Source organism: Acinonyx jubatus, chromosome A3 (genome assembly GCF_027475565.1).
Source record: "Acinonyx jubatus isolate Ajub_Pintada_27869175 chromosome A3, VMU_Ajub_asm_v1.0, whole genome shotgun sequence".
Lineage (NCBI taxonomy): Eukaryota > Metazoa > Chordata > Mammalia > Carnivora > Felidae > Acinonyx > Acinonyx jubatus.
The window spans coordinates 114,719,166-114,733,721 of record NC_069388.1 but is presented as its reverse complement, the minus strand read 5'-3'; the positions used below and the strand labels follow the sequence as shown (position 1 = coordinate 114,733,721).

Here is a 14,556-nt window from a genome sequence, read left to right as displayed (position 1 = left end):
AGTGTGCCCAGTGTGCTACACCTTCTAATTTAGAACCCACCTCCGAGATGTTCTAGTCCAGCCCTTGGATTTCAGCCTGCAGATACTGAGGTTAGGGGGTTCACAGTCCGAAGCCACATCGCTGTCTAATGGCCAAGCGGGGCTAGGATATGGCATTCCTGGGGTCCATCTAGGTTTCTTCACCTACAAGCTCCAGCCACTTAATCATGACACACATGCAGAACCTTCATAAATATTTCACAATATACTTTATAAGTATTTTATTTTGACAGTAAAACTACAAGGTCAGGATGTCCCCACTTAAGCGATGAGGATAGTGGGATTCAGAATGAGTAGATGTAGAATGATCTGCCCCAAATCAGTTGAGTTAACGACATGGCTGGCATGAAAGTCCCCCTCTGTGCTTGTCCCTGGTTTGGTTTTCCAGAGTCAACAGGTCACAAAATGGATTCAGGCTAGAGGACCCGTTGCACAAGCCTTGCGCAAGCTCCCCAGGGGTGGCCTCAGCCATCGTCCACATTTTGTCCAATCTCTCCTGGCCATTCCCCCAGATCCAAGCCCAGAGGCCAACTCCCTTGGTCCCACTGAGTATGTTGCTTCTTAGGCTGTCCACTCCTGCTGTTTCCACCCTCTGCTCCATTCCCTAGTACAACCACTAGAAGACCAGTTCTCACTCACCGGGCGAGGACGGGTCTCCCGGAGGAAGGACTTGAGGTCTCCTCCCGCCATGAGCTCCAGCAGGATAAATCGGGGCAGGGCTTGCAGACTCACCCCAATACAGCGCACGATGTTCTGGTGGTTGAATTTGCTGCAGAGCAGAGGGGGGGGGTAACCAAATTTAACGGAGCTGAGTCTGGGAAAATCTTAAGTGGGAAAAGCAGGATACAAAGTCATGTTTTCAGCAGCTGCATTATGTGAGTGCATTCTGTAAATGTGGGTAGCATGAGCCGAGGCTGGGGAGAGTGTCACCCTTGAGCAGGTGGAAGAACCAGGGAGCGGGCGTGGTGGGAGTTCAGTCCGCATGGGAGTGTTGGGTTGGAGGCTGGCGAGGTGCTCAGGAAGGAAGTAGGGTGGGTGGGGGAACAGGGAGCAGCCAGTGTCTTGGACATTGGTGCATGGGCTGCTCGCTAGGATTCACGTGTGAGTTCTTCGAGAAAGCCCTAGGCAGAGAAGCTGAAGAAGCTGCTTCCTCCAGGGACTGAGCGAGCCCTGCCACGTGACCGCATGTGAAGGAGAGTGAGGAGGAAGGCCACGTGCATCCCCCTTGGGTGCTCATGGGGAGGTGCTAAGTCTGGCCAAGAGGTCCCAAGATTTGGGTTTTCTTTCTTTCTTTTTTAAATTTATTTATGAAAAAAATTTTTTAAATGTTTTATTTATTTTTGAGAGAAAGAGAGAGAGAGAGAGAGTGCAAGCAGGGGAGGGACACAGAGAAAGGGAAACACGGAATCTGAAGTTGGCTTCAGGCTCTGAGCTGTCAGCACAGAGACCAACGTCAGGCTCAGATCCACGAACCGCGAGATCATGACCTGAGCCGAAATCAGAAGCTTAACCGACTGAGCCACCCAGGTGCCCCTGGGTTTTCTTGTTAATGTGGTCCTATTAGGACACATGGGGCCGTGGGGCTGGTGAACCCCGCGTGGGAACTGCACACAGAGCTGAAGCACACACCCGGCTGCACACTGAAATATAGCAGTGATGGGTTTTCAGCAACAGTGAGATGGAATGATTTGGGTCTCCTTCCATATAACCTTATACTCTCCGAGCTATATTCAATAATCATGGATTACATGTGTAATCACAAAGTATGCTAGTTTTTAACCAAGGTGCTGAGCCTGCTCGTGGCGTCCTCCTGTGGCTCCAGGCACACCACGGGCACATCGCATACTGCCCTGGCCTTGTTCCCCTACCACTTTCGCCCGGGGTGGGGGGGCCCAGGTCACCCCAATGTGTCAGGATGTTTGAGGCTCTCCAGTGTAACAGGAGGCCATGAGCGCAGATCTCAAGGTCAAACACCTGCATCCTTGTTAAGGCCATCTTCTGTCAGAACGCATGCCCTCTGGAGCTCTGGGCACTTAGATTCCCAGCGAGGGGCCCCAGAGCCACATGTTGAAGGGTGCAAGCCCGGTGTGCAACAGGGTGTGGTGGCCTCCCTCATGTTAGGGACGCACTTCCTTTACATGAGATCTAAGAGCTGGGATTGGTGAAGGGCCTTGTGGAAGGCTTACTTGCAGGGAAAATGTATCTTCCACTGTCAAAAACTAGCATGCTCTATTAAGAAAAAGGGGGAAAAACCCAACAGATGACACAGGGGTGCTAGCTAGGTGAAGGCAGAGGGATATCTATTGAATTATTAGGCCACAGAGGTTTTTTTTCCCTCAGACAACCACCTGGGGCTATTCGCTCTGGTAAGATGTGCCAAGAATTTTAGGGAGTCCCCTGGTGGAGAGGAAGGGGATGCTGGAGGACAGTGCTGTTTCCCTTGGAGACAGTTAGACAGGAACGTCTAACAGGGATGGGGGCGTCTCTCTGTGGCTTTACCTGATAATCAAGGCTTCCATGAGGAAATCCAGTTCATCCTGTTCAGAACACACCTCAGGCAGCGTCTGGACACAGAAGGGGAGGGTGGAAAGGGGGAGAAGGCTGTGAGCAGCAGGGGTGAGAGGCTGTCAGGCGAGAGCTGAGGCCCACAGAGACTGCTGGTCAAGGTCAGGCCCGTGATGGAGCCTGCCTCTTACCTTTACAGCTACTTGCAGGGGGCTTGGGTCACTGGGCACTCCAGACACCTGACCTTCATACACCTCCCCAAACGCACCATGGCCCAGACCCCTGTGCAAAGGAAAAGGCAAGATGAGGCAGGGGGGTGGGTCATGAGAAAGAGGCACACAAGGGGCAGGGGTCACGTACACGCTTAAGAGTAACACCCTCGACCTGGCTTTGCCGTACCATCCCAGGCCTCCTACTGCTTTATCTGAAAAGTGGCAAGAAAGGTTCCAACAGGATTCAGAACACTGGTTGAATGTCCATTCACTCAATGAAGACTGAGTTTTTGATATTTGCCAGTGTCATAAAAGTGACTAAGACATGCCCTGCCTGGGGAGAGGGTCCTGATCCCTGGGGAGGGACAGGTCACGGGCAGACACTCCTGTAAAGCGAGCTCAGTGAATGATGGAGGAAGGCATGGAGTGCTCTGGAAGCTCAGACGAGGGGCACGGTGCTCCCCTAGAGGAGGGAGGGACCCAGAAGGCTCGGGAAGGAGTGCTTCGTTGGATTCCGAGGAACGCCCTGATTCCCTCCTATCTTGTCTTCTTCTCATTGTACAAATGCCATGAATGTATAGGATGTGAAGCAATTAAATACCTCCTCAAATGGCCCTAAACATTAACCCTTCTCCCTCTGGGAGGGCTGGAAATGCCCCGAGCGGTTGCTTTGCTGGCCTCTTGTGCCTAGAAAGATCCGTGGTGCAGGGATGACATCCAGCCCCCTAGAACTCCCTCACCCCACCACCCCGGAGGACAGCGGTGGGGCACTCACCGGATGAGGGTGATGTTCTTCCGAGGCACCTCCTTCAGGTCACTGATGGAGGAGGTCTTGCCGGCAAAGCAGTAGTTGGGGTTGTAGTCAGTCATGATGGTCGAGGTGCAAAGCTTGCTTAGCTTGTACTCAGGGCTCTGAAGCTCCATCTGCATGGCTCGCAGCTCCTGGTGCTTCCGGCGGTACACTACAGACAGACAAAGGTTAGCTGCAACGTGGCCTGGACCAGGCAGCCTGGCCCTTGAAGCCTAGCTCAGGCCACCTCCTCCAGGAAGCCTTCCTGGATCTCCATCTCCTCCTCTGGGACCTAAACATTTCCGTCGCACTTAGTAACACTAACACAATGATTATGGATATGAAAGCATCCCTTAACTGACAGGTCACTTAAAGTTAGTGTAAAGTTTAAAATCATATAAAGGGGAAAGATTTTAATGTGTCACGCAGGGGCAGAAACCCATTCGTTGGAGGTCCTCTGAGAAGCAGGCCCAAGGTGGGATTAAACATGCAAGGATTTCCTCAGGGGAAATGGCTGAGAGGAAGAGGGGAGGGAAGGCCGAGAGAGCCAGGAGGCACTGACCCCAAGTGTGGGAGCTTGAGGGAAGGGTGAGTAAAGACCTGGACAGCTACACAGTCTAAAGAGGTTTCAGCAAGACCGCTGAAAGGTCTGGAGCCAAAGTCAGCCATCAGAGGGGTCCTGTGGCTCCCAGAACGGGCCTGCCTTAGAATCTCTGCTAAGCCCTGTCGTTGGGTGGGACAAACATGGCAGTGGAGTTGAGAGTGCATCTGGGTCTCTTGATCACTTACGCTTCCCGTAGTTGGAAACTGCCCAGCCACGGGGAGAACTGCCACAGAGTGAGGAGGTCTCTCGCTGGTGCCTGACGACCTGCATTCTAATTCCACCTTTATCACTTACAAGCTGAGCAACAGTGGGAGGTCATGTGACCTCTCTGGACCTCAGCCCCCTTCTCTGTCAGCAGGGACAGTAACTCCTGCCTGTCCCCTATGCTCCCCACCCCCCACCCCCTCGGGAGGTCACAATGAAGTGAATTCACCAACAGAAAATGGTTTTGAAAAATTTTAAAGAGCTCTACCAGTGCACGTGATCATTACCCCTGCTATTGCTACATGTGAGAACATCCTGTAGGGCAAAGTTCACTGGAGGCGGAACAAAACTGAGATGCCCAGGGTGGATTCTGTTTCTAAAGCTTGGCCCCATCAGTTACGGGCCAGGGCAAGTGGGTCAGCTGCTGTGTGCTCAGTCCCCTCCTCTATGAAATGCACCAACCGTGATCGTAGGCTTAAGTGAGGATTGGGTGAACTAAAATGTGTAAATCGCCTGGCACGTAGGACGTGTGCAAGTGTTAGCTCTCCTTATCCTGTCCCTTTGAAGGATGGCATCATTTGGGAATAACACACGTTGCCATCTCCCTGACCACCCCCAACCCCCACCGCCCACTGTGAAGGGTCTAAAAGTGTTGCCTGTGCGGATCTTCCCCCTCTGCCTTCCTTCGTGTCCCTACCCACCTGCCCTGGGCATTGCCAGAGTAAGAACCTGGCTGGACCGCGCTGAGCCCTCTGAGACCTGCCTATCAGCTCCCCTTGGCTCACAGGCATAACAGAACCACTTAGAAAGCAACTTTGCATTGTCTGCTTGAGGTGGGGAATGGTGGGGCAGCTGGAGGTGGTCCCTGGGGAGTGAGCCAAGCCACGTGTCCACTGAAGCCCATGTCTGATGACAGCTGAAAATGAACTCTGGGGTTGGGGGTGAGCTTTGGCTACTGTGTCCCCTCTGCAGAGTGCCTCCCCACCTCTCCTAGAGCAGCCAGGAGGCCTTACAGGGGGTCGAGGTGTGGCAGCAGCAGTTCCTCTAGGGAGCCAGGGAGCTGGGAGAGGGGGCTTCGGTTTTTGGCCTGGCCTGGGCTGCTCTAATCACCACCCACCCAGAGTGATACCTTGGCATCCATGGCAAAGCCTGAAATGCTGTTCCATTCTGCCAGATCTGCCTTCCTGCCACCTCCTACCCCCTTGGAAGCCCCGGGACTCTGGCACACTCACCAATCATGATGCCGGAGAAAGCCAAGACCAGGGCCGCCACAAGGGCTGAGGTCACGACAGACAGGACCAGCGAGAGCGGCAGGTGGGGCTCAGGTGTGGGGGACACTGCAAGACAGGATCCCATGGGGCACCAGTGACAATGCTGATTGTCCTACGAGCTAGCTCCAAGAGAGAAATGCCCTCCCCAGCCAGGACAAGTGCCACCCGCTCCTCCTCCACCTTGGGGGCCTTTGTTTGCAGAGAGCGGGGGCAGGAAGTGGGGTCAATCTGGTTTACAACTTTCAACAGTAGCTTTTGGTTGGAGGGAACATGTGACAGGGATAAATATCAAATTCTGGACATCGATCCTAAGCATCAACTGCACAAGGACAGGATGAGGGTGGGAAGGCGAGCCAATAGTGGCTGTAGGGGAGATTCAGAGGACTTAGGGGACCACAGACTCGGTATGACCCAGGAACTGAGGGTGACTGTCAGTAACACTTGGAGGCTCAATCACTGCCTGTAGTTCCACAAGCACTGGGCCCCGAGTGCAGAAGCAGGGTCCGGGTGCACACTGGCACAGGCCACTCTGGGACATCCTGCCTGGTCCTGGGTACTGCATCTCAAAAGGACATTGGTATTGGAATGCCTGCAGACACGGGACACAGGATGGGGAGGAGACAAAACTGTTCTGTGTGAACTGAGGGAAACAAATGTGTTGTTTCACCTGGAGGTTTGCAGGAGGAGGACAGAGCCCTGTCTTCAAACGCCTGCAGCACCTGAAAGGCTTTGCGAGTAGTAAACCTCAGGGTGGAAATTGAAAGGAACAGAGTCTGACTTTGGAACTCTGGAGGGGACAGTGTGCCCTGGGGGTGTCGATGGCCCAGGCACTGGGGGTGTTCCAGTGGAGACAGGATGGCCCCTTGGTGAGTACGTGAGAGCCCCACACCCTGGGATAGGGGTGTCACTAGATGTGTTGGGGCTCCTTCATCAGCCACGACCTGCCTTTCACACACAGGTCCCTTTGCCCAGTCCTTAGAGCATCCGTGTTGGGGCAGGCAGATGGGGGTCAGAAAGCCAACAAGACTACATCTGAGGTGTTCCAGAATCATGGAAACCAGCGGTAGCTGCCATGGGCTCACAGTCTGGGCCCCTTCTCTGTCACCTCCTTCAACTCCCTCTTACCAATGCAGGAGACGCCATCCTCAGCCAGCACTGTCCCATGGTCACAGAAGCAGATGACCTTGTGGCTCTCGGGGTCCATGTGGCACTCATCTACCTCACAGTGGCTGCAGTTTAGGTAATGCTTAATATTCACTTCCCCATGGCCCTCCATCACTGGTGACAAGAAGGGAGGATCAGCCTCAGGTGGAGGCAGCAAAGACCACACTGCACCCCGTTCCTGGCCTCGGTGTTTTATCTCCAGCTGGTCAGTGCTGGTTCTCTGGTCCCTGTCCCTATGTCCCACTGATGCCAATGAAGCACCACTGTGTGTAGGGAAGTCCCTGATGCATCTGATGGAGCTCAGAGGACACATGGCTGCGTTTTTGTAGGCAGATGGGAAGGTCCAAGTGCATGACCCTCAGGTTGGCTGGCACAGGTAAGGGGACTATCACTGCTGCATTTTCTAGGTCCCACCTGTCTGGAAGCCAGTCTTCCACCTCCAAGTGCATATCGGGCCACACATCCTACTTCCAGAAAAACTTGCTGAGATGAGTGTTAGGAAGACTTGCCTGTAAGGGACCCACAATCATGCCTTTGTACGTTGGCCTCATGCCAGTAGCCCTGAGGTTTTATCTGGTGGAAGAACTGGCCCGAGGAGGTCGGTTCTGCCTCCTGGCAGAGGGGATACCTTTTAAAGCTGGGGTGTACAGGATGCCCAGTGGACTGATGAAGGAAACCCCGTCCTCCCCGTCCATCTCGGGGTCATTGTTTGAGGCCGCGTTGCCGCCTGTGCCAAACCAGAGAAGAGTTTAACGCAGAGAGGCTCGGGCCCAAGTCTCAACACATCTGCACATCAGCGGGGCATGCATGGGCCTCGGGGTGGTGAGGGGCCTAGGGGCGGGGCGGTGGGGAGGGAAGGGAGGCCCGGGGCACAGGGGCTTGTGCTTGGGGTTTGGCTCAGGTAGATGCTGCATGTGAGGACCACTTTCCCTCCAGGTCCAGGCCAGCCCCCACCAGGGAGTCCCCACCCCTGCACGGGGCTGCTAGGAAGCAGTTCATGTGAACAGGAGTCAGAAGAGGTCTAGTGTCCCCAGGCTAGATTAGACCCTTGGCACCTCTTCCAGGACTGGCCAGGGCAGTGGCACTGAGGAGTTGCTCTCCAATCCCATCGCGTAAGGGGTGGACATGGGGGGATGGGCCCCTGTGCCGTTAGGCTCCTGTCCCTCCTTTCAGCTGGGCTGGGTCATCTTTGGGCTCCCCCCTCAGGCTCCTCCCACCCACCCAGAGTTTGGGAAAGAAGAGCATCTGGTTAACACGAGCCATCTTACACACAGCGTGAAGCAAAACAGACAGAACATCACAGCATATGCATGCATTGTGTCCTAATCTGTGGGGAGGGTGGAGCCGCTATCTCCCAGCCTCTCAGCTTCAGAAGGCTATTCTGCTCTGCTCTGAAGCTCAGAGGAGAGCTGGGGCCAGTGGCCGGCTGCTGGCTGAAGGGCTTGGGCTGGTGCTGCCCATCAGCATGGAGAGGGGTTCTGGAAGCTGGTGGGCTGGGTCAGGGAAGGGAAGACTCAGGCCAGGCCATCCAAAGGGAGGCACGGGGCTGGGGAGTCTGGCCTCCAAGGTTCTCGTGCCAGCACGACCTTGGGGTGGCTCAGAGAATAGCCCGAGGAAATCAAAGCCCCTTTAGCATTGGCTTTGGGGGAGGGGGGGGCCTCAAGAACACATAAGATCTTGAAGCTGTTGCTATTGAAGCCTCGAGGCAGGATGCTGGCTCGGAAGGCAACACCCTGCCTCTGGCTGGTCCTGTGGGGCTGAGAGGTAGGCGTGCACAGTCCACAGGTGAGGTGGGCCGAGGGAGGGGCAGGTGAGGGCGAGGGAGAGGACAGGGAGTACCTAGGACTAAGAGGGGAGGGAGTGACACCTTGAACACGAATCATCTTTACCTATATATCCTCCGCCTCCTCCACCTGAGGAGCACCCCCCTCCACCCCCTCCGAAACCCCCTCTTGTCTCCCACCCCCACTTCTTCATGGCCTGGGGGCAGGAATGTCCTCCGGTGGCACCCTCCAGCAAAGATTTTCCAGACCAGAGCAAGGAAGTGTTATCATTCCAGCCACCTCCACCACCTGCAGGAGACACGGAGAAAACCCCAAGTGAGGATGCTGGCCAGGTGAGGTCAGCCGCTGGATCTGGCAGAGGAAGCAGGATGCAGTATGCTCTGAGGATGCCTGCTCCCGCTCCAGGGCCTGTGGGGCCTGGGGGCTTCAGAATCCACGGGGGGTGGGGGGGGGGTTTGGGGGGGTGGGGGAGTGGAAACAGGAGCCATGCCCTTTGCCCTAGTGAGACCTGCTTTGGCCACAGACATACATATCCAGATGGGACCACGCCTCACACCCCTGCTTCCCATCAGGCCTTTGGATTAAAAGTTGGGGAGTGTTCTTTGTTAGGGATGGGGGAGGGGGGGACAGGTAGCATGACAACTAAACCCACTCCTCTGCCTTTTTTTCATGCCCCCAACCCCTGAAGTGCTGGGACTTTGTTTCATTAGTGCTTCCCATCCAACAAGAACTGGGACCCACCGGTCCTTGGGCAGCCAACTGTCAGAGCCCCGCTGGGGTCACCGCAGTGAAGTTCTTTTGCAGGAACCCTGGATTAGGCCAGACAAACCAATGGGCTTTATTGCTTCCTGGACAAGAACTTCTCCATTCTGAGCCTCAGTTTCCTCACCTGTGACTTGGGGATAATAAGACTTGCCTCATTGGGTTGATGTTTGGACCAAAGAAGACAACGAGTGTGCAAAATGCTTCAGAAACCACGACGTGTAGGGATTGTTGGGCATGAGGTGAACACGTGTGTGCACAGGGCCTCACGCTCTGAAGCTCAGGAAAGGTGATGGGGTTGTGGGGGGGAAGGAGTTGGGGGAAGGGATGGGCAGTACCCTTGGGAAGACAGCCACCATTGGAGCTGGGCTTCCTAAGGCCTGGGGGCTACTTTGAACTCTTGCAAAGGAAATGCTATTTACAGAACTGAGGTTGAATGCAATTTTATCTTAAGGCCACAGGCTGATTACAATCAATCTCTTCTGCTGGCCCCTGAGATTCCGGGACTCCCATTCTCTCCCCTTATGTTGTTTTGTATGATATTTCAACAGGCACTCTACTCCAAAAGACCCCAAAGTCCTTTCTGTTCCAGCAGATGGTGGTAGCAAGGACCTGGAGAAACAGCAGTGCTTGAGTCTGCAGAACCATGAGGGTTAACTGGCCGGGAAGGGCGGTCTGGAAGAATGAGTGGCAGAGGTTCGTCTGGACCCCGAGGGGGCAGCAGAGGGATGTCTACATGGGGGAGCTGCAGCTGGGGATCACCACTGTGCTAGAGAGAGGGAGCTTCGTTTTAGGAGAGGAGGCCAAGGTCAGGAACAAGCTCAATCTAGAATGGACAATCAGAGCTGAATTGAGGCCCCCAGGCAAATCAGCTTTGAAAGCTATAGGGTGCTGGCTTCCTTTCCTCCAGCTGAAGGGCAGAATGTGGGCCTTTCAGGGCCATTGACATCTCGTGGCTAAGGGAAGGCCCTCCAGCTCCATTAGGGACCTGAAGCGGGGGCCATGAGACCTGGCACCATGTCTGCCGGCCCTCCCCTGTGCCCACCCTCCCTCCCTCCCCTGCACCTGCCACTGTACCCTTGCGCCCTGCAGGGTTCCCGGCTGAGATGGTTTCTAATCCCTCACTCCATCTTACAGCTTTTAAGCAAATGTGTGGAAAAGAAAACAATCGGCATAAAGAGAAAAAAACCCAAATGAACCACAGCAGTGTTTTAAACAATGGACTGAGTATGAAACAGTTTGGCTATTTGGAGAAAAAAAAAATCTACCAACTCTATGAGCTCATTGATTCTTCTGTAAAATGGGAATAATAGTACAACGGGAAAGCCCTGCGGGTGGTGCTGAGAAGCACATGTACAACAGATGTGCAAGTGCTTGGAGAGTTCTTAACTGCCGCTGTGAACATCGCTGGATGGTCTTCACCAAGCACCCAAGCCCTACTCCCACTCTCCCTTCTCTTCTAGCCATCTCTCACTTGTAGGGAAAGTTTGAGGACTTGTTTTCATTAATCTCAAATCTTATATGCCTTCTGAGATCCTTGGTCTGATTGTGGAGAAAAGAAAATACAAAAATGAACTGCATTTTCTCTTCAGACACGGCGTCAACGTCTGTCTCCTATTTCTGTGTGGCTGGCTCTCACTAATGAGCATGGATTGCCAAACCGTGGCGATTCCAGAAAGAGATTTTCCAGCGGGATGTGTGATCTGGTAGCCCAGGGCCTGGAGGCACTGACCGGAGGGCCTCCAGGTGGGGGGGGGGGGGCGCCCTGACTCTGCCCATACTTCTTCCATCCACTCATATCCAGTTGGATCTGATGAAGTTCAGGGAGGCTGGGCTGCCCGTCCTAATGCTGCTGCCTGTCTCCTTTTCCCAGTGGCCCGCAATCCAAACCCCAGGTCAGTGAAGATGACTCCAGGTCCCTGAGCCGTGGGATGCCCTTCCTCCCTGGTACCAACATTGGTACCAATATCCAGAGCTCCCAGCTTCTCGAGTGCCAGCAACCAAGATGCAGGTGCAATGACAACTGGCCGAGCCCAACCTCTTGCGGTCCTGGGGGCACGTCCTGGGAAAGGGCGGGCTTGCGGTGCCTTACCTGCGGCTCCGGAATTGCCATTCAGCCCCAGAACCGAGGAGTTATTTTCCAGTCTCTCTGGGTGGAATGTGTCTGTCTTGGCCCCGTAGGCCCTGCCGCCACCGCCAGCTGCAATGATCAGGGGCACTGGAACGCCATCCTTCATCTGCCCGGGGAGATGTTCAGAGACTGAGAAACAGAGCTGGGCTTCCACTATGGGGATCTCTGAGCCACTTCAGTGTTTAAAGTGTCTGAGCGCTTGCTGGGCCGTGGGTGACATCTCGGTGGTCTGAGGGGTCTGACCTCGTGCTACCGCCACCCATTAGCTCTCACCCACCCCCCTTCCCACCCTCCCCCAGCTCCTGAATCAATCAGGGTTCAATCAGAGAAGCCAAAGCACCGGGAGATATAAATATACCAACACCAGGAGGTGGGGATGGGGCTTTTCCTGAAGCTTCTCACACTAGCCTCAGAGGGCTGGGTGCTGGTGCTCAGAAGCGGGTCTCTCTGCTCCCACTTTCCTCCCTGCTCTCCAGGGTTTCTGGCTTTGACCTCCACAACTTCAAGATTAAGCCCTCGGCATCACTGTCCTGGCGGAAGGACCGAGCAAGAAGCCTTGGCCTGGGTTTCATCATGTCAGAAACCCCACCTTAGGACAGAGGAGGGCACCAGGGGACCCTCTGGAACTCTGGGGTAGGGCCTGCCTGGTGACATCAGCGAGAGAAGAACCTGCTGGTTCTTGGACAGACAGGGACCCTTATGTCCCTCTGGGCCTCGGTTTGCTCATCTTTAAATGGGGCTGAGGACACCTGAGGTGTTTCATCCCCAGGGCCATCGTGAGAACCCACTGTGGTGGGTCCACGATTCGCGGACATCACCACCCATGGGAAGCTGGCACAGCTGACCTTACCTTAAATACGTAGGTGGCTCCGCCCCCTCCTCCGCCCCCTCCTGCCCACTCATGCACACTCCTGTTCACGCGGATTTCTTCTTCTATCACGTTGTTCTCTCCAATGCAGACTTTCTGGATTAACCGGTTTGTCTGTGGGAACAAAAAGCACCTCAGGTTTGTGTCCAAGGTTCTCTACTTCCCAGCAGACAGACCTTCTATGCTTAATGACAGGCTCTGAAGACCTCTCAAATAGCTTACAGTTGAGTTGAAGAGAGAAAAAAACAAAATCTATACACAAGTAACTGTCACTAGGGAGTAGAGAGGACGACAGGATAGCTTAGCTGGAAAATGCATGGGAAGTTGGGGGAGGGAGAGTGATTTTGTTGCTGACGTGATCAAGGAGGCCTGCCTGTAGGAGGTGTTTAGTTGGGCCTCCAAGCATAGGGAGATTTAAAACAGAATGGGGAAAGGGCATTCCAGGGGAAGAGAGCAGCATGAGCCCAGAGAGAAGGAGGTGAGGGGGGGCGGATTTGAGGAAACGCACAAAGAGTCTCTTTGGCTCAGAAAAGTCCACCTTAGGATCCTCTGGACTCTGAAGGGGGAATGGCCAAGGCCCTCGGTGGGGAGATAGCGCAGAGGAAGTGTAAATGTGAGTGGGTAAGGAAATACAACTGGACAGTCAGACAATGGCCAGAAGCCTTGAATCCAACCAGACTTCATTCTCTAGGCAGCGGCGAGCCCTTGAAATAAATTTTTGAGAAGTTGCCATTTTGAAGTATCATGGGAAGAGAACACAACAGTGTGAGGCCAGGCTCAGATTTTACTCCCAGTCCATCTGCAGGAAAATCATGTCTCCATTTTGGACATCTCCTTCCTCCCATCTAATGTCCCACTTCTTGCCTCCAGAAATCCTCTGGCACGGCTCTAAATGGAGCTCTCTGTATTCATCCTGGAGAACAGGGTGTGACCCCAGGAATCAGCAGACACCCCTGGGGGACCGTGGAGGAGGTGCTCCACCTCTCCGACCTCCAGGTGTGGGATGGGAATACAGACACTGCAGGCATCTTTACTGAGGATGGTACAGACAGGTGTCTGGGATAGTATGTCACAAGTTAGGGAGCGGATAAATGGCTGTTGTTATTTTATATAGATGTACTCTGGGCCTGCACGTGGTCCTGGTGTGGGCCCAGGCATCTGGGAGTCCCTGGGGATGTGCAGGAAATCCCTGTGGCCCAGGATCCTGGAATCCCTGAATAAAGAAGGTAGTGCTTCAGGAACAGCCAGCCGTCTCGTCAGGCACAGCAGCTAAGAAGAACACTCCAAACATCCACCCAACTTCGGGGGAAAATGGCTTTCCTTTCACTTATTAGAAACAAGGCCAATAAAACATCACATTTCCATTGAATGCTGCTGTGTAACCAGCCAGTGGACGTGGCAATTCATCTTGAGCCACTCCTTATGCTAAAGCACTCAGGGGTGCCGGCAATGAGTACTAGAGAGATTTCCAGATAAATAGCCAAGATGCAATTTGTTTTATGGCATTTTGGATTTAATGATGGAAATAATTTGATATTTTTTAAAGTGGATTTAGTGTGGGTGGAAGCTTCTGAATTGCTGTTGTCGAGAGCTGACATTTCTCCTGTGTGTGTGCAGTGCTGTCCAGGTGGGGGATGGTGGGGGGAGGGCTGCTAACTGCTGCCTGGGGTGGACATGAAATGTCAGGGCATGCTGTGAGGGCTGAGCCCGGGGGGCAGCGGACCCAAAGGTGGGCTGTCTGCTGGGCAGAGCAGAGCACAAAATACGGGGTCCAATCCGGCTTCTTGACTGGCTCTGTTGGAGATTTGCTGAGCCACGTTGGGTGAAGCATCTCACCTCCCTGGCCCTGCTTCCTCCAGTGTAAACTGAGGGGCTGCCCAGTATGAACCAGTGGTGCTAAGAAGGTCCATGCCCTCAGACCCTACTTTCTTCCTCCTCTCTGCCCAGCAGCAGTGAGGCCTCAATTCCTTGGGAATGCCTTCTTCCTGTGAACAGAATCTGCAGAGGGCTGGAGATTGCAGGAGTGGGAAGGAGGGAACCATTGGGCTAGTGGATGGCCTTTCGTCTAACCAGGGCTGAGACTCTCGCCCATCCCCCGTTGCCCCTGGGCATCTCCTTTAAATTGCATGGGCTGCGAAGAAGGGTGGATTCTCAGCCTGCCTCTTGCTGGACCCAGTAGCAGCATTTGGCAGACTTGCTCATGTCTCCATGATAGACTTTTT

At 54.2% G+C, this 14,556-nt stretch overlaps 1 protein-coding gene and 1 long non-coding RNA gene across 6 annotated transcripts in view; one reads left to right on the top strand and one right to left on the bottom strand.

The window, feature by feature from the left end:
* ALK (ALK receptor tyrosine kinase) overlaps positions 1-14,556 on the bottom strand; it is a 671,492-nt gene that overhangs the window by 27,398 nt on the left and 629,538 nt on the right. Inside the window, exons 14-23 of one of the 2 annotated variants that reach the window (XM_027033475.2) lie at positions 12,317-12,448; positions 11,428-11,572; positions 8,679-8,861; positions 7,418-7,516; positions 6,751-6,903; positions 5,587-5,691; positions 3,532-3,718; positions 2,736-2,826; positions 2,539-2,603; positions 679-808 (exon numbers count right to left, since the gene is read on the bottom strand). In XM_027033475.2, the coding sequence (XP_026889276.1) occupies positions 679-808; positions 2,539-2,603; positions 2,736-2,826; positions 3,532-3,718; positions 5,587-5,691; positions 6,751-6,903; positions 7,418-7,516; positions 8,679-8,861; positions 11,428-11,572; positions 12,317-12,448 (1,290 nt within the window). Of the gene's footprint in view, positions 1-678; positions 809-2,538; positions 2,604-2,735; positions 2,827-3,531; positions 3,719-5,586; positions 5,692-6,750; positions 6,904-7,417; positions 7,517-8,678; positions 8,953-11,427; positions 11,573-12,316; positions 12,449-14,556 lie in introns of those variants that run through there. The other variant, XM_027033477.2, reaches the window with a different exon arrangement.
* Positions 6,848-10,945, top strand: LOC113592478 (uncharacterized). 4 transcript variants are annotated; one of them, XR_008289597.1, is made up of 5 exons: positions 6,848-6,994; positions 8,780-8,905; positions 9,378-9,624; positions 9,887-10,031; positions 10,473-10,944. It is a non-coding gene; the product is annotated as an uncharacterized LOC113592478 (long non-coding RNA). The 4 variants fall into 4 exon arrangements; XR_008289596.1 differs by having other exon boundaries at positions 6,849-7,165; XR_008289598.1 differs by lacking the exon at positions 6,848-6,994 and having other exon boundaries at positions 8,606-8,905; positions 9,262-9,624; positions 10,473-10,945.